At 35.7% G+C, this 23,215-nt stretch overlaps 1 protein-coding gene across 6 annotated transcripts in view; it reads left to right on the top strand.

Moving 5' to 3' along the window:
* The window catches only part of ZNF385D (zinc finger protein 385D), a 413,388-nt gene that overhangs the window by 302,208 nt on the left and 87,965 nt on the right, over positions 1-23,215 (top strand). For all 6 annotated transcript variants that reach the window (XM_014273930.3, XM_014273923.3, XM_014273932.3 and 3 more), the window contains one exon: positions 16,369-16,479. In XM_014273930.3, the coding sequence (XP_014129405.2) occupies positions 16,369-16,479 (111 nt within the window). The remainder of the gene's footprint in view (positions 1-16,368; positions 16,480-23,215) is intronic.

Here is a 23,215-nt window from a genome sequence, read left to right as displayed (position 1 = left end):
GTGTTTGCAGATACTTTTACATGACATTTCCATTTGCTTTGATTTTTGGTCAATAAGTACTCCCCTAGAAAAGAGCTTCATTTCCTTTCTATGAAGTTCAGAGCAACAGCATATCATCCAATATGTTAATAAATTCCTAAACAAAGAGGTTACAGTGGGGAAGCCTGCCAAAACCTTTAGGGTAGAAGCATCACTAGCCCCTGCAATAACATGCCTAATGCACTAGCATAGAGAGAGCACCAGAAAAAAGCTTTAAAGTGTGTGATGGTGGCTTGTTTTGTGGTTTTAGTTTTTCTTTATCTGAATATGCTTTGAAATCAAAAGCATTAAAATAATTTTTTAAAAGCATTGATTTGCATAGATATTATATGTTGTATTTTTAGTTATATTGCAAATGTGCCAGCCTGTATAATGAAAATATTGGACACCTACTTTATCATTTACTGCAGTGCAGTCAGATCAATCCTGATGGGATTTATCTATTATCTCATTCAATTCCCTCAGAAAAAAAAAGAAATTATGTATTTCCATTTGTGCTGTTGAAGCAGCAAATTCCCTAGGTGTATTGTATTTTTCTATACTGGGTTTATGGACTTTCCCTTCTTTTCTTTGCAAGATTAACAACTTTTGTGAATCAGTATTTTATTCTAGCAAGCTTCTCTTGCCCTTCTAACTAAAATTCTGCAGTCCAAACAGGCAATTCTGTATTTTGGAGGGGCCCTAGTGGATTGACAAAGGGAGGAGAGGATATACACAAGAGAGAACATGCGAGAATGCTTAGCACTTATTCCTATAGCAGGAGAATGGAATTCTTAGCAGTGCACAACACATTTTTGATAGCAATGTAATTATTGTTCTCAAGAATTCAGGTTTTTTTCCCCCATGTGAAAAATTGCACTAAGTATTTGTGAATTAATTAAATTCTTATCTGATAATTATCTATAGTATGTTCAAAGTAGCTGTTCATGTAAGTTCTGAAGTTAGGATGTTTTTTATCACTGGCATTTTCCTAAGTTATAATAAAATGCAAATATCCTAAGTGTTGCTTTACAACTTCAATTTGAAGGCAGTAAATTGTTCCCAGTGTGAATTGTCATGCTGGTGAATTGTCATTCTGAACTCAAGATTCATTGTGATTGACATAGGAAATAAGTATTAAACAGAAGGAATGCCATTATTACATAATGAATCTCACTTATATAAATACCAGTAACATTATTTTTGCCATTTTTGGTTGTAATATATCTTGTCATAGTTACACACCATTTTTGGTCAGGGTCTGGGAAGATTAAAATCAACCTAATTTGATGATGTTTACTTGGAATAATACTGTTACCAGGGATTTGAAGGATTAACTTTAAGCTGGATTTTTGTAAGTATAAATTCAGAATGATTAACGTGTTTGTTTTTGTCCTGTAAGTCAACCTAAAAATTGTGATATTCCTTTAAAACCACTAACTACTACTGCCTTTAGTGTGGGGAATACTTTTCAGATGCAACAGTCACCATTAGATTTTGATTTTGATTCTACCATCCACTTCTGTGTCTTACTGCTCCTAGGGCCGTTTGTGCAGGTGGGGGGATGAATGTTTCAAGGGGTTTGGCGGCTTTTCTGTGTATGTTTTAGGGTTTTTTAAAAATGATTTTTTTTAAAAAAAAGAGGAGGCATATGATGACCTCTGGTGCCTTTGTTGTTCACTGTAAGATTTATTCTCTACTATTAGTTCCTGGTATGTGAAATATGTGAAATGGTGGTGCATAGGTTCATAGGCAAGAAGATAAGGAGGATTTCAAAAGGGACCCTAAAGAGTTATGCAGTGCTTTTTTGTCATAAAGTGAGGAATACAAGGGAGCTACAATAAGATTGCAGTAAAGGTTTTACAGGAACACTTTTAAAACTAATGGAAGTACTAAATGCGTAAAATCAGTAATCAAGCTGGGAGCAGCAAATGTGCTATGTTATCTACAAAGATAACACACAGTGCTCATTTTTCTTACTAGCTAATTTAACTACCAAGCTTTTATTGTTGCTTCTGCTCAGTCCTTCCATTATTAGCTGAAGTTGAGATTTCTCACAAAAGTTCATCCTTGGCAGTAATACTTTGCTGTAATATAAAATAAATGACTTAACATAAAAGATTTTACTGATTGCAGTGCCAGTTGGCACTTTCTTGCTCTCTGTTGAAACGAGCACAACACATTGTCTATTACAGCTCCACAGCTACCCTGTGACCACTCTGTGTTGCAAGTTTTAACATTACTGCTTCTGTATGTATTTTTCCCCCATAAATTATTCTTTGCAGAAGAATGTTAATTAGTAACTGATAGATATAAAAATTGCCAGGGACAGCCCATTAATTCCATTTACCTTAATGGCACTTAGATCATAGCTCGCAGTACAGCTGTATTCAGACTGGATTATAAATGTAATTTTTTGCATCATTAACTACCCTGATTAATCTTAGACAGCAAAAGCATAATTATAGAAACACAGGACTTACAATGTGCCAGTTTAAAGTTGCAGCTTTCTTCTTTTGTAGTTACATCATTGTAAACAACATAGGTTTTGAAAATTTAGACTGAAACAGGTTTTCTTTGTTTCTTAATTATTAACTTTTGCCTTGTACTGCTCATTTCTGGTTTTACTTGGGGATTCTTAGGTTTTATTTTGTTTGTGGATTGTTGAGGATTTTTTAAAGTTCTTTTTGTAGCATGTTTTGCTTTTGACTAGTGCAATTACTGGATATTTGCATAGTAATTGACCACCATTAGTGAGGTGTTCATTCTGATCAAAGCGTATTAAGGAAAGCACATGTATTTTCTCTCTGGTTTCTGTGGAGGCCAGAAGATGTCATTTTGATTTTCACATTAAAGTCATCAGGCCAAACAAAAGTGCAAATTCAGATACTAATCTCAGACAGAAGCAGATTTGATGAGTCGCTGGTTTTGCAGACAGCAGCCAGGAAATAGCACATTCTACTTGAGTCCAGGTCTAATATTAACAGTTGGGAAACCTGCCCAGCCTGGTATCATAAAAGTTTTTGCCACGTGGGGGTTTTCGATTTGTTTATCTTTGGATTTTATCAGCAAAAGGTGAGATTTGAATGAGAGAAAGGCAAGAACTGACAGAGAGAAAATTTGCACTGGTAATGCCATTTCAGTAATCATAAATCTGAAAGGAAAACTAAAACCAGGTTCTTGAATGATGATAGTTCAGAAATAGTGTTTGTAAACATAATGATTCTTAACAACATACTGGATTTTTCAGGGTCAGATGACACTGCTGCATGCTGCAAATGTGCTGTGCGTCTCCTCATGTGGAGTGTGAACTGAAGATTTTGTAAAGGGGGAAATAAGAAAAAAACCTTTCCCATCATTTATTTATTCAAATGGGCGATTGCATTTATGCCTTTTATAATAGCATATATTTTGTGTGTGTGGAAGGAAAAACAGCCACTAGTCCATTTCAATATAACAACCAACGTTTTGTTTTAATTCTGTTTTTGAGTCTCCTGCTTTTTGCTTCTTTCAAGCTGTAGGCACAGCCACTGCAGAGGCAATCTGCTATGCAAATTACAAGGAAATAACAAAAAGAAGGGTTTTCTCATTAGTGCCCAAAAAGGCAGCAGCACTTTTTAAGACACAGGAAAAGATGGAGGGTTGGAGCACTGTGGTTTGCAGCTGCTTTGGAAGTACTTTTTTAGTTATCCTACCCCATGGCAGAATTGTTTCTGCATACTGTTGTTTTTGAGAGCTGCTGGGGTAAAAATCAGACTGTCTTTTCAAACAAGAGCCAAAAGACACAAGGTGGGGTAAGGGTTGATCAAGAATGCTGCTCTGAGCTAGCAAGAAGGAGTTGGTGGAAGAGATGATGGCTTCAACTCCGCATTCAGTAACAGACCTTCACAGTGACCTTGAAATATTACTTGCTCTCAGTTCCTATGTGTAAGATGAGGATAATATTTCCTGGCCTCTTAAGTATGTCACAAAGATCCTGATCATTAATGATTAATCCTGGTCCTGGAATGTGTGCAGTGTGTATTAAGATCTAATCATAATTGTCAAAGCTGAGATCCAAGGTCAAGCCTTGGTTTGCACTTGTTCCATCAGAGTGTCAAGATAAGCAGGAATAAGTCATGGGTTCATCTCTAATATTACATCAGTATAAAAACTTTACAGCAGCAGGAGGAATGATATTTTCATTTGTGATGTTGTTTTTATAATCACAGATAATTGAGTAGAAAACAGGACCAGGGACAGGGCTGAGAGCCCTGAAGACATCTATGACAGGAGCAAACTCTGTGGGAATTTGCACTGCACTTTTTATGTCTTCTTCATTTGTTTTCAGAGTTCAGAAAGTTGCTGCTATTTTATCAGGTCCTTCATACCTATTCTGTGTTTTAGATATCTCCAGGACAGAACTTTTACTATAAAAGTGGAGACAATGCACTTAAAATATCCATAGACAGTGCAAAAGTGAAACCTTCAAAATAATCAAAGCTGGGATGCTTGTGCATCATGGAGTTTCTTTTCTGAAAAGACCTGCTAGCAGCACAGATTTCTTTAAGTACTTGACTTGCAGACAACAACTGCACAGTTCACAGGCAATAAAATTGCCTGTTTTCACATCCACAGGTACTTTTGTGAGGTGCTCCAGACATGGATGATCTTGAATTAATTTGCCTGGGCTGTCTCCTGCAAAGTCATAAGGCTGTGCATAAGAGCAAGTGGATTTGCCAAAAGTTCTAGTACAGCTCAGTTTTCGTGTTAATTACCAGTCTGTAAATGATCTTAGTAAAGGGAAGTACTCAGATGCGACTTCCTGTTGTGCTTAAGTTCATAATGTACACCAAATCCTTTTCAGCCTCCCTAGTTCCAAAGATTCAATGGACACCACAGTTTCACTTAATGTGAAGTGAGGCTGTCCTGCTGGCCGGGGTCAGCTGAGGAGATGGAAGAACTATTCAGGGCTGCTTACCTGCAGTAGTTCACTGTCTAGCTACTTCATCCATTCATGTTTGCCTAAATTCTGGCTCCCATTTGCATGTATTAGTTCATCTGGGATTACAGCCTGGAGGGAGACAGAACATCCCTTCTTACTCGCTGGACTACAGCCCAGAGTCCTCACCTGGTCAATGAAACTCTGATTACCTTCTGTGTGCCAGGATCTGTATGCCACCAGTGTAGTCAGAGCTGATTCAGGCATCCAGTTCGAGTTTTTGATCTTTTGATAAAGATCAAAATCAATATGAAGCAATTTTAAACAATCAGAGATTTGAAGAAAATGCGTGAACTAGTCCAAACCAATACACCCTGCCATGACAGTAAAGTGAATGTGTTCACCTTGTGATAGCATCCTTTCCCAAAATCAAAGTTACCAAAGTTGTGCCAGAAACCAAAAGTTCTTATTAACTCAACATTTTGGTATTTTTAGTTATATTAATACTTATTTTACAGTAGTAGAATCTTGCAAGGAGGGGAGATTACAACTTTAATCCTGTTTTAAAGTATCTTGAACTCATAGACAGGTATTTCTATATGCAGACATGTAAAAACAGGTTTCTTTCCTTCCTTGGTTTCATTTAGTTCTGTTTTGATCTACAAAAAGCTCAGAACTTGGGTCAGACTGGTACTTCCCTGGCAACACCTTTTTCTAAATTTTAATTTTGATATATTACTCAGATAAAACTTCAAAGATGAAATTGCATGGAAAAGTACACTGTTAATGTTTCATCTTTTTCCAAATTATATAAAAACATGCGGAGAATTATTTAATGCTTCGCATTTCAGAGATGAGTAGGAAGGAATTAAAGCACTTCAAGTAGTGAATGAGCCATAACTATTTTCTCCACAGCTGTTCAGTGCACTCAGGATTGCACTAATGACTTAGTCACTAAGACTGACAGGGGAGTTGGAATGAATCTCAGTGGTAATCTGCAGGGAATTACTGGAAAAGTACAGTCACAATGTGGGTACCCAGTGAAGGTATAAGTGTGTTCTTTTTATCAAAATGGAAGGTAGTCCTGGTTTTTTACCATGAAGAAAATGAGACATTTCAACTGGTTGGGAGTTGAGTTATAATCTCCGCTTATTGGAGTTGGAAATTATCTCCATTTATTTCTAAATTATTTCTTTTCTGTGTTTTCCTGCTTTCTGCTTCCTAGAGAGCCTGAAGAAGAAATCAGGTAGATGTTAATGTTTCAGTTAGAAGTACTTTATTAAAATGCAAATCACCTTTGACCACTTATTTCCCCTTATCTTGGGATCTTTCTCAGTTTAGTACCAAATCCTACTGTTGTTTATGCATAGTTACTAAGAGATATGTTTGTTTACATTATTATGTAAGCTCTTAAACTATATCAAGAAATTGCAACTTTTTTTTTCCACTTTCCAATTTCATATTCCTCTCTCTCTTATTGGAAGTGAATATCCTGAACACTCAGTCTTATCCTGGTTAAAAACTCAGGGAGGTTTTAGATGTAATCATGTAATGGAGGGAGTAAGCAGATTAATGACTTCTCCTGCGGTCCATAATCCATGATCTGAGCAAAGGTGAAGTATTATTTGCATGCAAGGAGTTATAATGCTCTTAAGTGATCTCTATTAGGGTTAGGAATATAGCCATGGACATAATTTACCCTCATATTTCATCATTACATGTTATAAGGGTGTTTTCAGCTGCATGTGCAAACTACAGCCCTTCATATGTGAAAAGTGTGAGGAACATTATTCTTCTCTATTGATTGCTGGTGACGCAATTAATTTAAATAAAATCATCTTGAATCTCCAGATGTGAGACACAATGATGAGAGTTGGTCACATGGTTTTATATCCTGGAATCATTACAAAAAGGAGAGTAGAACTTCCTTTCAAGAGAAGGGAATGGGAGAAAAAAAAGAAGAAAACACACCAGAGGAACACCGGTAGTCAAATAATTATGCTAGCTAATATGTCTGCTTCCACTTGAAGTGAAGTACTTGTACCAGGTTCTGAAGATAGACAGACATCTATTAAAAGACAAGAGAAAAATGCAGTAATTTTCTAATTACTCCATTGTAAGGGGCTGTGAGAATTATAGTGGTTAAACAAGCAGAGCAGCTTTATAAAACTTTTCAATTGAAATGTTGAAGTGTTTTACGCTGAAACAATTATAAAATGAGAATCTGGAAAGTATCTTTCTCTACAACATTCAACTGCTATATTTTAGCCCATTCTTCCTAAAAATACTTGCTCACTGAAGTATTACCCACCAGAATCTGGGATAAAATTATTCTGTCCTCTTAATTTTTTTTTCTTTTTATTATGGTATGTATGGATTAAATTATGTGTTGGGGTCCCTTTTAGTTTTTTATTTTCTGATTTTACAAGTATGGCTTAAGAATTGTAACTTATCCCGGTGTTAAATCTTAATAAACTAAAATTTTGACATGTGTTGAAATGCTCTAAAATTATAGATTTTATAGAGTATTTTAATGATGTCTAAAGCATATAATGATTTTTTAAAGTTGAGTATATACCTCTTTAAACAGAACAAAAATGATAAATAAGAAGAATAGTTTAAATAGGCTAAAAAAGTGTAGCAGCATGAACAGGAACTTGGCATTGCAGAATTATTTTCTCAGTCCTTAAGCACATACATATGCAGTCACTTCTCTGAAAAACATGTAGTGTTCAGAGACCACTTTGCACCCTGATACTTGTAAGCAATTCACTTGTAAGAGTGAATCAAGTGCCTCTCTGCCAGTTCTCAGGCAGATATCCTGCTTTTATTGTTGTTGTGATTAGAAAGACTCACTATTATTAATACCAGTTATAATACTTGGTGCAGCTTTCTGAGGTGCATTCATATATGAATGATGCTATTGGGAATTTGTTGCGCAATCCTCATTAGCCCTGCCAACCTTTTGTTCCTAACTCTTGAGCACAAACATTAAAATGCCCTTAACTTTTTAAAATGGATTCTTTTTCTCATGAACTTATTTTTGCTTTGTTCATGGTGAGTCTCAGAAAACAACTGGTGTTTATGAACCTTGGGTTTTTATCTTTATTGTTATCTTTAGAGGTATCTTTAGGGAGAGCATAGCATTTATGTCTCTTTGTTTTAAGCAATTGTTTTGAGTTTAATCATATTTTTACCATCTGCCAGTGCTCACTTAAGTGAGCAGATAAAAGAAGCAATCCACCCTTTCTTTGCACACCACTTTGTTAATGCCTACTAGAAGTGGAATGAGTAATTCTCTCACTTTCAAGGTGATCTGTTTCGTGTTGGTCTGTTCTTATGCTGCAATTGTTGTATTGAGTGTTGTCAACTAGATAATTGAGCAGTATGATAAACACACTACATTTGGCTGCCTTTCATCTTCTCTTCTTTAGGAGAATATTATAGGTCTGATAGAATTTTCCTTTGGATAAGCACTGAGAATCAATCATGGTTTCACAATTGAGGAGATTATTATCCATAGTATTTTTGCTCTGCTTGTTGCATAAACCAGAAAGCATATTTTTAATGAGGTAGGACTAAAATAAGGGCTATCCCATTTTAGAAAATCAGTTGAAACAATTCTCTGAACAACTCCAGAGAGTTGTTCCCTGAGATGTTAGGCAAGTAGTTTAACACAAACATTTCCCAGAGAGATCTATGGATTGTAAGTCCAACCTGCAGTTGTAAAGCTGTGTTTAGTAGCTCACAGATGAATCTGCAAGCAGGAACTTTGTGGGGAACATAGGAAAGGCAATATAATAGTAAGTACTCTCAAGTACATTAGGTTGAGTAACTGGAACTGGTCTACAATTTTTGTTCTTTATTTCTGAGAAAATACCGTCTATCTAAAAAAGAATTTTTCAAAACAAGTTAATTATACTTGTGAACTACTCACATCCTGGGCCAGTGAAGACTGTAGGAGAGCCAATGAATAGGCTGATAATTCCCATTGGGAGTGAGGTTTCAGCTTTATAGAGTCAATGAACCTCTTGGACAAAACACAACACTGAACAGTTCCTCGTTAGGTGGATGTTGTCCATCTTCTAAGCAAACAAAGCCAAAACCTTCTGGGGAAAAGATGTGAGCATATTTCAGAAATATAAGTTCACAAGGGTGTCAAATTAAGGCTTATAGGCATTTCATGTTTTTAAGGGCTTGATCTGCAACCTTAATGTTCTCTTAGTACTGTGTTTCTGTATTTAGCATACATAGACAGATTTGTTCCAGTTTGACAATCCTTCACATGTTGTTTAGTGTGTTTGATTAGCATAATCACTGTGTGATTATTTCTCACTAGCCTTAGCATATGCAAATTCTTGTCTTTTGACTGACAACCATTATTAGACAATCAGAGTATAAGGATTTGCATAATCTCTCTGTGGTTACAGTATTTGTGTGCAATACCACTGTGAATGCAAATCCTTTTGCTCTGACTGGTTTCTCTGTATTCAAGCAGCTTGCCCGGAATACTGTTGCTGCTTCAGCATCTTATTTGCAAGTGGAAAAATCTACAAAAAAAAAGGGAAGAAATACTAGAGTCATATCAGAAAGGTGACTAGACAACTGCTGCAATTAAATAGCTCAGCTAGGAAAAAACTAAAAAAAAGAAAGAAACACAGGATTACAACAAAAAAATAAAAAGTTTACTTTGGGAATTCATTCTGAAGTACTATTTTAGTGATCTGTTGCATTTTTTGAGAACTGACAGCAATTTTCTTAAAAGAAAAGTAATTATTTTGTAAATATTGCACATCATTGTAATTGGTGCAGATGTTTTACAGGAATTATATTTAACAAGGATGAGCAATATTTCAGTTTACATACATGGAAAGCATCAAGTTAGTTCTACCCTCTTTCATTGATAAAAGCAGTAAGGGTAGACAATAAAAAAAAATGGGTAGTGCTGAGTTCAACTCTGCATAATTATTCACCATAATTACTAGGGCAACATTGAATAAATTAGCTGCAAAAGGCTATGCCATGCAAGATAGCACATCTAGAATGTGTATTCTGTTTGATATTGTTTTATTTGTACATGAAAGCAAACTACTGTTGAACATCATTTTTGTGTGTGTGTGTTTAATTATGCTTACTAAGCTTTTCCCACCATTCCTTTTGAATTGTGTTCTTTGGTTAGTTTATAAGATTCTTTTTCACAGATTAATGTGGTTTTTTAAAAAAACAGCAGTGGAGTGCCAACCGTAACAATGGGACTTATTTCTTATGGAAATGTAGAATGTCAGATGCACTTAGGATCAAATTGGTGAGCTGTTGCTGTGCTATTCTGTTTCTGACATGGTCACCTGGATTTTAAGAAGGTGTCAGGTAGATTGTAAGTTATAGGTCTGACACTTCTGGAAAGCATCATGTTCTGCAGAGAGATTTTCTTTTTTAATGTGCATGGTTAATGAATACTTTCATGAGTGTTGGGATTGCTGTGCAAACACAGAAATGAACAGCAATGTGTGACACACAGCACTTCATATTTTTCCAGGAAGTTTTATACCCATTGCACATGCTTTGTGCTACTTGAAAATGCAAATGCAGTAGATGCCAGGTATTACTTGGAGAAGGAGTAGCTTCGACTCAGCTGCCCAGTGCTCATAATGTGGGCAGTCTATACGGCCAATATAAGTCTGAAAGTCCAAGAGTTCTCCAAAATATCTAACTTTCTACATAAGTAATAATATTACAATGTAGTGTATCTAATATACTATTGCTGCATCTCTACAAGTGACCAGCATGTTGCAGAGGAAATGTCTGTGAATTCTTGATGCCACTGAGATCACAGAGGAGCTGCTCTCTCAAGTTTTCAATTTGAAATAGTCAAATTATGCTGTGAGAAAATTGCTGGCTCTAGAAGTCCTGAGCTATAAATGACAGTGACTTTGCACCATTGGGGAGCATTCTTAAAGCTTAACCTTTCTGTGTTTCTCTAAGTATGGCACAGTAATAATCAAGTAGGCAGTTTTATGTTTGAACTGGTTGGTGTTAAATCTGCATTTATCATGCAGTTTTAAAATTGGGTCAGGTTGAGCAATAAGTATGACGTGGAGGATGTAATATTTTGGGATTTTTGCTTGGTAATGGCAAAGATTGATATAGGATTTAAACTGTTTCTTATTCTCTTATTAGTTTCACTGTTTGTTGGAACGTAAGAGAATGAATGAAAGGAGCCCGTACTGAGTTATCTTTATTTCTTATCAATGTTACAGCCCTAACACAGTGCAATGTTACAATCAAAATAACATTAAAGGAATTATATTATGAGTAATTGTACATAATTATTACAATTAGATGTATATAATTATATATTTATGACTATGTTTCTTGCCATCGGTCTGGACTTCTACAAATACATGAATTAGTAAGTACAAAATGAGGCCAGATAAGCACAATATTAATATCACATATGTTAGGATCTGGATTTTAAGAGGTTCTGGGTGGTGGTGGTACCTATGTCACTAAATTCACTTAGCTGTTCAAGTAATGGAAATCAGTAATTTGGTGGGTAATTTTTATTTTTTGATTACTTCTCAAATGGTCTAGAGCAATTTTTTCCTGTGAGCTTCAATGACCTGACATGTTTTTCTGCTCATTTAGTGTAAGACCATATCTGGTCTGAGTCAATCTTTTCCAGCTAATTTCTTTGGTCTTGAGGTAAAAATACTTTTTTACTTTTTTGATTGCTTTAGGCCTAACATATGCTCTGAACAAACTCTAGGCATGCACATCATCTTATTCTTTGACCTGGATGGTTTTATTTATAGACTTTAGTGAATTTCAATTAATTTATTGCAAACCTTAAGCATCTGAAATGCTCATATCATGGCTTTTGGTTTTAATGCAAAATTAAAAAATAAGTCCCTTTGGTTTATATCCCCTTTATGATTTGAGCCTTTGTGGATCAAGCTTTCATGCTTTCCTTTGGCTCTTGCTTTGCTATGGTTTTTAACTTAGGCATATTCTTATGCCTCTGGGATAAGAAGCCACAGAAAACAAACTAATAAAAGTTATATATATTAAAAATTATTGAAATTCAGGAAGACACTGAAATTTGTTGAAATCTGTTTCAATTACAGCTTCAGCATAAAACAATTCTTCACACACACACACAAAATCTCGTGTGTGCATGCAAAAACACTTAGCAATTATTTGTGGAAAATATGTAAGATTTACTTTCCAAGGGATCAGATTTCTCTGTATGTAAAATATACCATCTCAGGTTCTGCATTACACAGATATTTACTGAAAATTTAATGAGATAAAGACTTGGCTACATCCAGCCTTCAAGGATATCAGCTATGGTGATTGTGGAAAAGTGTCCCAGGCAGATAGGATAACAAGGGATCTCCTGGGTCAACTTCTAGGTGATTTTGTGGTAGGTGCTTCCTCCAGAAAAGTTCATGCAACAGCCACTCCTTTCATCTTTAGCCCACAAATTAAAGAGCATTTCATTCTCTATAGTAAGCACAAGAACAAGGAATACAGATAATATCATAGGTCTGGCATGACTGAATTTAAAATGAGCAAAACTAAATTATAGCGATAGGGTCAAAGCTAAGAATATGCAGTAAGGGGACAATTTCTGTCATGCCCTTGGTTTAAACCTGGATTTTTCTACAGTATGGTAAGTTCCCGAAGATTTTGGGGAGTACATTATTTGATCAAAGAATGTGAATCATATCATCTTGCCACAAATTCTGGCTTGAATAATTAAAACACAGAGGATGTTATTGATGTGCGTGTATTGAAACCAAAAATTAATCAAATTAACTTATATATTTATCTTAATTTCTCAATCTAATAGTCATCCTGTTGTTTGCATTAAACCTTGAGCACTGTGCTATCCCTAGACATGTCTCACATGGAAAAGTGAGATATATAGAAAATACCTGATGCTGGAGAGTAGAAAGCCAAAAGGCAATGGACAAGTCAAACACTGCAGCTCTCAGAGCAAACTCTCTTTGTGTTGTAATGTACAGCTTTGACATCTGAATGATAATCTTTCATGTGAATTGCAAACTTCCCTGTCCTTCACTTTAAATGACAGTAAATTAAAATAGTTTAGTCTAAGAAATGAAATCCAGAATTGTAAAAGAGAACTAGTAATGAGTTAAAAGCAGATTTTATCAAAGTTTATCATTATAACCTTTATTTTGAAAGTGCATACCACTTACATAAGTTGAAATGAAATTTATATGTGTAATTAGTAACGTTCAGTAAGTATCAAAGTGCATGGAGATGCTTTAAAGTATCTCACCACTTGCTGGTTATCTTGGCTATATGATACTATTACCCTCTCTATATTTCCCTGCAATTCCTGCTCTCAATTTTCTGCAATCAGCAAGCTCTATTCCTCTGACTCTCAGCAGGTCTTCTCTCTGTCTTCCAGTATCTGTGAGATCTGAGTCCTTATCATGCTGCACCTAAGTATCCTGTTGCCTCTTAGATTTCCTGCATAAAACTTGTAGAGGCTTATCTGATGCTTTTGGATGTTTATTTGGAATTTATGGGTTTGTGATGTTTCCCAAATGAAATCTCTAGGGAAAACTAATAATATTAAATATTCCTCAAGCATTCTGTCCCAACTTTATTAGAATCTGGTGCTAAGTTTTTAAGTCTAACTTAAAACTGTGCTTTGCAGTATCAAAGAACAATTCTCCCATCCTTGGAAGTGTTCAAGGCGAGTCTGGGTGGGGCTTTGAGCAACATGGACTAGTGGAATGTGCCCCTGCCCATGGCAGGGGTTTGGAAATAGATGATCTGCGAGGTGCTTTCTAACCCAAACATGAGTCTATGAACTGGCAGAGAACAGATTATTATTTTGAAGCAGTTTTTCTTAATTAATTTGGAAACTATCCAGATTTCTTCTTCATTTAGAGCCACAAATGCAAAGCATCATATTCCCAATAATGCCATGTAGTTGTATACCTAGAATTCTACATCTTTAAAAACTCAATGGGAAGGGTGCTGATGGGTTTCTGCATCAGCAGATAAACAAGAGAAAAATCTGTGGTCTTATTAGGAAAGAAACCACACATTTTTTCCATGAGACTAAATTAAAATTAAGTATAACATAAAGCAACTATTCTGCACATTCATGATGTTTTTAATTCTAAAAAATATTTTGTCTCATTTTCAATATGAAAGCATCAGTTGCCTCAGAAATCCAACCTCATTTGGTGCTAGAATACTTACTCTGAAGATGGGTAAGTCCAGTTAAAAAAAAAGGTTAGTTTTTTTATCTTCTGAACCATGGTAGTGCCTTTTATTTAACCCATAGAGAACTTTGTTTGCTTTCTCAAGCTATTGTGAGATCATGGGCGCTTGTGAGATAGTGGGAAAGATTAACATGGTAACACTGAAGGCCATTATCTCACATTATCTGACAAGTGCCATAACTTGAGGAAGTGAACAAAGAAGCTCTCGAAAGAATCTCACAGCTGTGGCTAATGTGAAACCAAACAGTTACACTGGATCAAAGAATGCACAATTTCTTGTTACCCTGAGCTGACTTATCCATGTATCTAACTTCAGGTTTCCCTAATTACTTTAGACCTGCAGTGGCAAGAGGAACAGAATTTTCCCAAGCTTGAACAGCACAGAATTAGCATCAGTTAAGACCATGTCTTGCTTTAGTGTTAAAAATAGCAAGATACAGGTCTATTGATTCAGCTGGTATAAGAATTCACCTCTCTGTGGAGCAGTCAAAAAGAGAAGAGCTGTTACAATTTATTTACTTTCCTATGTAGTGGTGTCATTTTTGGTGTTCATAATAGTATTTTTGGATTGTGAGCTTTTTCTAGATTGTGTTGCTCAGTAAAAGAGTGCTGCTAGAATATGGCTTGATTACTGCAGAAAGTCTTACACAACTTGCTGTTGTCTTTCAGAGCTTGATATACTATGCCCTCAGGCATCAGTGTTATTTTGGGGTTAATGTTAAGTGGCATCCCTCGTTTCTAGGTGAGATTGGTGTTCTTTTGTACTGGTACACGAATGTATGCGGTGTTTCATATCAAATTGAAGATGCTCAAACAGAGAATTTTTTCCAGATCAGTCTGCAGTTCTATAAAGCTCTACTGTCTTGTTTGGTTTGGTTGGGGGGTTTGTGTGTGTCTGTATGTTTTTTTTTTTTTTGTTTTTTTTGGGGTTTTTTTTTGCCAATCTTATTTTCTTTTCAACAGGAATTCATTTAAAGACCTATTTCATATTTGACACTGAACAGCTGTCAGGTGATGCAAAAATTCTGTAGTGATCTGCTCTGGATTCACTGCAATAGAGGCCATGACTGTCTACCATTACAGATTTCATGAATAATTGATTACTCTAAGGACAAGCTCTGATTCTTTGTTTATCAAATAACCCTTTGCCAACAGACTAGAAAATAGTAAATCATGGAGACATGGGCAGGGAGAAAGATGGAATCTTTTTCATTACATACACTGTGAATACTGATTATCAGAATTATTCAAAATATGTGATTTTTTTAACAATTTAAAGGTAAAAAATATCAGTGGCTTAACCAAGTTGCTGCAAAGCTATTACCAGATTTTTAAAGTGTCTCTCAAATGTTTTTTGTGAAACAGAAATAAGAAGCCTTTTGTTCAATGAATTTGGGGAAGGTGATTTCAATCCTCCAAGTAAAAAAGTACCAGAAGTAGTTTTTGTGAAGTCCAAAATAGCATACATTTTTTTTAATAAGGAACCTGACTTGCAGACACTATCAGATCAGTGTTCTGGTGGAAGTTAGCTCAGAATAATCCTTTTCATAAAGGTCCAAATTCATCCTTAAAGCAGAGTTTATACAAAATAGTTTCCTCCAAATGACTGTGAAAATATTCTTTGGAGGATTTTTATCTTTTGTAAATTGTGTAGATATTGTTTCAAGGAAGAGATTCATTTATTGGTTAATGGGATATTATTATTATTATTTGATAATACTGAGGTATTGTATGCTATTCTGAAATTATATGCACATAATATTATTTCACATTTTCATTAATCTTTTTCTTAGTAATTTTATTTAAAATGTTCTTGTTTTGTTTATTGAGCTAGCTTTTCTGTGATATAAAAATCACAAATTGATGTTTGGGTAGGAAAACCTGTTCAGCATTTACAGCTCATACCTTTCCTCAGTAAAGGGAAATATAAAATTGAACTAAAGATATGTGTTTCAAGAAAGTCAATGACATTTTTCTTTGTTTCCTTCTGCATAACCTCTTTGTATAACTACATAAAAAATAAATACTCATGTTTAAATAAAAATAGTAGTTTTCTGTTAGATCATGGTATGGAATTGTGCAGAATCTGTTTTGAGATTTTAGATAATATAGCACGCAGTGGAACAGCAAAAGCTTTTTATTTTTCTTCTTCTCTCTTCACAGATGGACCCAATTCAAAAAGCTGTAATAAATCATACATTTGGAGTTCCTCTTCCTCATCGAAGAAAGCAAATCATATCATGCAACATTTGCCAGCTGAGATTCAATTCTGATGTAAGTTGATCATTTTGTATCAGATGAGAAATATGTACTTATCTACTAGGATGTGCCATAATTTTCAGAAATTGAGCCTAAATGAAACGTTATGATTTCAGTTTGTCGCTCAGCAGATGAAAAGGCTGTAGGCTGTTTCAAATAAACACAATGGCTTGGTAGTGTTTATACACCCAGCCAGATTTTCCCTGCCAATATATCCCTGTAAGCTCATCAGCTTCAGTTGTGCTGCACTGAGTGTAAATAGGAAAAATTGACTGATCCATTACTGCTAATAACGCTGGTATATTTGCTGGATCCTAATTATTCTACCAGTCCTGGTTATGTGTCCCTTCAGTTGGCTCCTACACTGCATCCTGTCACTTCTCCAGCAACAAGGCAGAACAAGCTGAACTGGAGATGCTCTCTAATACACCAAGGAAGGAAACCTGTCTCCCACAATTATCCAAGGGAGCTGTGCTGTGGTGCTCCTTGCCAACTAATACCTCTTGTGTCACAGAAAAGCCTCTTAGGTTTTAGCCCTTCTATTTCCTTCTCAGAATCACTGTGTATGCAGACCAAACCTGACATAGTAAAGTGATTTTTTTTCTGCTATTCTAGGCTCTTCAGGAAGTTTCTTCACATGGGCATTGGTAGTAGGAACTAATCTTCCCCTGTCTTTAGTTCACTATGTTATTTAAATATAGAAGTTACTTCTGCCAGTATAAAAATGTTTTGACTTAGAGTGAGGTCAAACCCAAAAGTGTCCACAAGGTTCCTTTCTAATTCTAGTCATAGGAAGAAGTGAAATACTTCTTGTACTCCTGCCTCTTACAAGGCAGCTATTTATATACAGTTTGTACTATTTTTATCTTATTGATTATTTATCAAAACCATGAGCTTGTCAAAAACTTAAATTGAACCTTGAAGCCTAATTTTAGGGATTTCCCATTTGGGAGTGAAAATAATGGATTTCTTTTCATTCCTCTCAGCTTTTTATCCCTCAGAAATAATTTCAAAAATAACTCAGTCACAATTTCTGGACCAGACAGCATCACATATTTAATTTTACTGATGACTCCAGGTTATTTAGCTTATTTACTGAATGGATGCCTTCTCTTATAACACTGATATAATTCTCAAAGAGTGGTGCAAGGAAGGGCAATACACTCTCTGGAACTGTCATGTCCATCACAGATAAAAATAGAAGAGTCAAATTAGGCTCTTCCATTTAGAAACCAGATGCCAAAATTAGAACTGTGGATACTGAGCCATTAATGAGGATGGGATGATGGTGACTTCTGAGCCACAGTGGATCTTACCAACCAAGCAGCCCAATTTATCACTCAAAATTCTCAGCTTTTTCAGCTTTGTCTCAGGTAAAAGCATGTCACACTGAACCAGACACAGTATATAGCTGAAAGAGAGAACAAATACTTGTGTTACACATCAGACTGAAACATCTCCTTTCAAAGAGGATATACCATTTGTTTGTCTTCAAAAAGGTCTAGAGAAAAGATAAGAAGAACATATTGATAAAGTAACTCAGTCCATTAGCAGTTACACGAATTGGATTGATATGTGGAGTGGAAAATTTTTCAGCTGAGAAGATCTAGGCATTTTCCAGAATAAAATGTTTGAAGTAAAAGTCCTACACAGAGAGAAGCAAAGCATCAGTGGACACTGATACTTTTTACTCAGAGGATTACTCTGCTCCCATACTGCTCCTTTTCTGCTGCTTTTAGAAAGGTTTCTGAAGAACAGAGAGGGAGGAAGAAGAGGCCATTTTCAGAGACACATTTATAGTGTCCAAAAAACTGGTTTCAGAAGGCATGTGTTAATTTAAGCTGTTCACAGAAAACTCTTGGAAGACTAGCTGATATCTATCTGTCCCTTCACACCTTCAGGTGTTTGAGGCTTGAACTCAAATAGCCAACACTGTTCAGAAGGTTTTTTTAATGCTCCCCTCTCTCTAATAGATCAATATTATCTCTACAGAATGGGGAGACCTTCTTGATGAGTATGTTTCATTTTCCACTTTTAATATTTGCCTAAGTTTTAAAGCTACCAGAGTGTTGATTGATTGAGAGATTACAATCCAAAATCCGCCCCCTGATTAACCTGGAATGATATCTCTCCCTCTTCTCACTACCACACAGAGGCAATTTGTGGATATTTTTATGATGGCGTCTCCTCATTCCAGTCATTCCAGTGCTTATAGTTATTACTGCTGAAAATCACAAAGTGCTCTGCTGAGGTGTTCAAGAAATAATTTGTATTCAGAGTTCCACTGCAGTTTAGTTTTTTTGAAAAATGAGGGGAATAGGTAGAGCTATTTCCTCCATTGCTAAGGTAATTTTGAAATTTCCACCTGTGTTTGAAGCAAAAAATGTGGTAAACTAAAGATTTAATATTTCGATTCAACGGAAAAAATGCTTTGAAGAAAAATAGCTGTTAGCTATCAATTTTTGATAACTCTACTATGAATGGCAAGCACACACATTGTAATTCTTTCTCCTATTATCATGAAAAAGTTTTCATTTACTCAATATTCCTACCTTTCATTTTCATCATATTTTGTTGAACACAATTTAAATCCATAACAGCAATAAATAACTTTTCTGTCTAGGAATCTAGGCTTTGTGTCTATTCTACCAATATGTCTCTATTTTTAGATGCGGGAGATAGGTTTTATCAGAGACTAATGAATAGAAATTCCATTTGCCTGCTACACAACAATATTATGAAAATGTTTACAATAAAACTGGTCTGTGGGACTTTTCTTTTTTGCATAGAATACACAATTTTCTCCCTTTAGATAGAGCAGCAGAGGTTTTTTTCCTGGTTACATGGTATAAAAATCACATTTAAAAAAGATGAGAAAAGGCGGTACAATAGTCTAAAATAATTTAGCTTCTTTGTGAAGGAGTTATCTATAAATCTTCATGACAGCTGTGTGTTCATATGGTTTTTTTTTAAATAAATCTCATACAAGGAAAGGGAGAAATGTGCAGATAACCAAAGCCTCTCCATGCTGAGCAAAAACATTAGAACAGCAAAGGTAGGTTTTGTGGAGTCCATTTTTTTTTCCAGAGAAATCTAGATATATCATTTACACTCACATTGTGCATTCAAACTAGGGTGAAACATGTAAATATATGCTTAGCTGCAAGGGCCCGATGTTGCCACTTGCATGTTGGCAGCTGCTGAGAGCTATTGCACCAGTAAATGCTTGCTTGTAGCAAACATTAAATCTTTAAGATCTAAAAGTATCTGTAAAATGTGGTCCAGACAACTTCAGTAGGATATTTCAGATACCTATAGGTAGCTGTAGGAGTAATTTTCTGCTTACGGCCTGGAAAAAAAAAGAAAAAAAAAACCACTTACTGAATTTTTCTGCCTTGAATATGTGATCTTCTTTTGCCCATGAGATTATTTGATGAAGTTATATAGTTATCAGTATCTGACAACAAGGTCAATTTTTTGCAAAGGGATTACCTTTTTCTTCCCTCTTATTTAACAAGATGGCTGAGTGATGACCCAGTTTGCCTTTATAGAAAGGTTGGGCAGCATTCTGATCTGTTCACAGGACTTGAATTCCATTATGATACACTTTAAAAATATTTCCAATTATATGAGCCAGAAATTGTTGTTTGATTTAATAGCAACAGTAGTAATATTTCCCTGCAAATCAGGGATGCTCATTAGTCCTTATTTGTTGTTTTTTACCTTATTTTTCTCCTTCTCTATGAAACAAAGGTATCACAAATTAACATAGGGTTCCACTGTATGAATTTATCTGGATTCAAAAGATAAAACATTAAATGATAAAACAACTTCCATTAAAAAATCAGTGAAGGATTTTTTTGAGGCTAAGGATGCAATATAACTCTGCAGTATTTTATTATGGTTCTAACTTTTGTTGGGAAAGAAGCAGGACCAGAGGACTAATGTCCTATTTAGGCTATGTTTGATATCTAGAACAAAAGATTAATGTATCAACTTGTAAGGGCCTCGGGTATAATAAGGTGATAATAAACAGTCAACATGAATTTGTCAAGAACAAATCATGTCAAATGAATCTAATTTTTTCCTTTGACAGGGTAATTGGCCGAATGGATAATAGAGAATAAGTAGATGTGACATATTTTGGCTGTAGCAAGGGTTTATACAGTCCTGTGTGACAGTCCTGAAAAGTAAGTAGAGGAATACAGTCCAGGTGAAATTATTAAATGTTGGTTGAACAACAGAATGAAGAGCTGCAGTGAGAGTAGCTCCTGATGGTTTCCTGTCAAAACAAAAGGTCACAACAAGTCAGGATCTGAAAGAGTCTCTTCCATGCTTACTGCTACTCTAATTTTTCGTTAGCAACGTGCCTGACAGGACAGTGTACACATGCCAGTTTTGTGGATGACATCTAGATGAAGGGTGGCAGGCTCTTGATGGATGGTAGTAAATCCCAGATCTCAGTCCAAAATTATCTCCAGTTGGAAAAAACAGTCTGGAATTCTGACAAGTGCAGTAAATAAAAGCATGAACTATTGTGCTTAGACTGGAAAAAGTAAATGCACAAGTACTAAAATGAGTAAATATCAGGTTTAATGGGGTTATGAATCATAATCCAAATATGATGGCTAATGCAGAAAAAAAAATAAAAGAAAAACTCACCCAACTAAACCTATGATAATTTTTCCCCCCAAATATGAGATTTATCAATAAGTAAGTATCCCACAGCAAATATTCAAGAGCAGCCCTACAAGAAGGACTGGTGGGGTCTTGTAGATGGGAGGCTACACATGGGAGGATATTACACAACAATATGCACCTGCAGCCCAGAAAGCCAAACAGTTCTTGGTCTGCATCCAAAGCGGTGTGGGCAGCAGGTCAGGGGAGGGGATTCTCCTCTGCTCCACTCTTGTGAGACCCCACCTTGACCACTGCATCAGCTCTGGGATCCTCAGCACAGGAAAGACAATGACCTGTGGGACCATGTCCAGAGAAGGGACACCAAGATGTTCAGTGGGCCTAAACACCTCTCCTGTGAGGAAAAGCTGAGAGAGCTGGAGTTGTTCAGCCTGGAAAAGGAAATGCTGTGGCCTTTCAGAAATTAGAGGAAAGATGGGAGCAAACTTTTGGACAAGAGGTAATGGGTTAAAACTGAAGGAGGGTCAATTGGATCAGACATAAGAAATAAGTTTATTAAAGTGGGGGTTATTCCAGAAAAGTGGAATGGGTTTCCCAAAGAGGTGGATGCCCCATCCCTGGAAATATCCAAGGTCAGGTTGAACTGACCTCTGTGCAGCCTGATCTAGTTCAAGATATCCCGGCTTCTTGCAGACGTGCTAAACTAGATGACCTTCAAAAGGTCACTTTCAACTCAAACTATTTTACGATTCTATGAATTGAAATTGTCAATGCCTCAGGTGAAGAATTATTTATAACAGTGGTCATCACACTCCAATGAAAGCATAATTAGTTGGAGGATTTAGAACACATCCCCTAATATGACAAGACACGAAAAAAATTCACTCAGTTAGGGAGAGTAGAAAGAACTGCATAGATGTACAGCAAAAAAGGCCAGGGAAATATAATTGGCAAAGGGAGTTAATAAGAGTTTAGTGACCAATTGATCTTTGTGTTCCTTGGTTTTGATAGATAAATAAATTTGACTAATTCTTCAGATTAATTTGATTTAAGAGATTTTTTTTTTTGTTGGACTGCTTTGTGAAACAATTTTAACTGTAATGGTAGTGAAGTTCTGGAAGGAAATGTACAGAGAGTTGAGGGGTGCCTGTTGGCAGAGAGTATTCACAAATTAGGCACCTGTTTCTGAGGCTGGACAAGAGATGGTGAATGTAATCCCACACCTGATAGATTATATGACATCTTGCTTGACTAATTTACAAATCTCTCTCTGTAGTTTGGAAGATATAATAGGGATTTCTTCATCCATACCCAATGACAGTCACACTTGGCCTGTGGTCTCTGTATTACAAAGAGAGGGGAACTTTAAAATATTGGTCCATTAAGAACCAGGAAAGCCTGGTACAGTTAAATACTAGAAGTTATTTAGCATTTCACCCTTCTGATCTGAAATCTGTTGTTGGTCAATTTGCTTAAATGGTATTTGAAGCAATCAGTGCTATTTGCTTCAATCACTATTCCGTTTGTGGCTATAACCCAGGATCTTATTCTTGCATGTTTGGTTGTACATGCAAATGTACAACAATTATGGGTTGGATTCAGATTTATAATTACTAGAGATTTACAATCCTGGTTTGGTATAAACCAAATAATTTCTGCATGAATTGTAGTGCTCTGCTTTTTTAAGCAAAGTCACTTTTGGCAGGCATTATTAGCCATCAAGCACTTTGACTGATTGATTGATTGATTGATTATCTTGGGGCATTTTTTTTCTTTCCAAAACCAATGTGCCTCTGTTATATGAATTCATCAGCCTGGTTCTTTAGGGAAGATTCTTTTGTGTAAATTTTTACAGATGCTCAGGATCCCCTTAAAATTAGTATTACTATATGAAGGTATTGTATTGATTGCAGCAGTTGTACCTGAACAAACACAAAACTTCATCCAGATTAAACCTATTCATATACACACACACACACACACACACATATATATATATATATATAATTTATATATTTCTGTAACTGTCTCTCTATATATGCTATTTCTTTCTAACAATGCACCATCTTTTCTGTATTATGAAGTTAAAGTAAGGAGGAACAAATACTGATTC

Source organism: Zonotrichia albicollis, chromosome 1 (assembly GCF_047830755.1).
Source record: "Zonotrichia albicollis isolate bZonAlb1 chromosome 1, bZonAlb1.hap1, whole genome shotgun sequence".
In the NCBI taxonomy this organism is placed as follows: domain Eukaryota; kingdom Metazoa; phylum Chordata; class Aves; order Passeriformes; family Passerellidae; genus Zonotrichia; species Zonotrichia albicollis.
The sequence above is the reverse complement of the archived record's forward strand: the minus strand, read 5'-3'. Positions and strand labels throughout refer to the sequence as shown.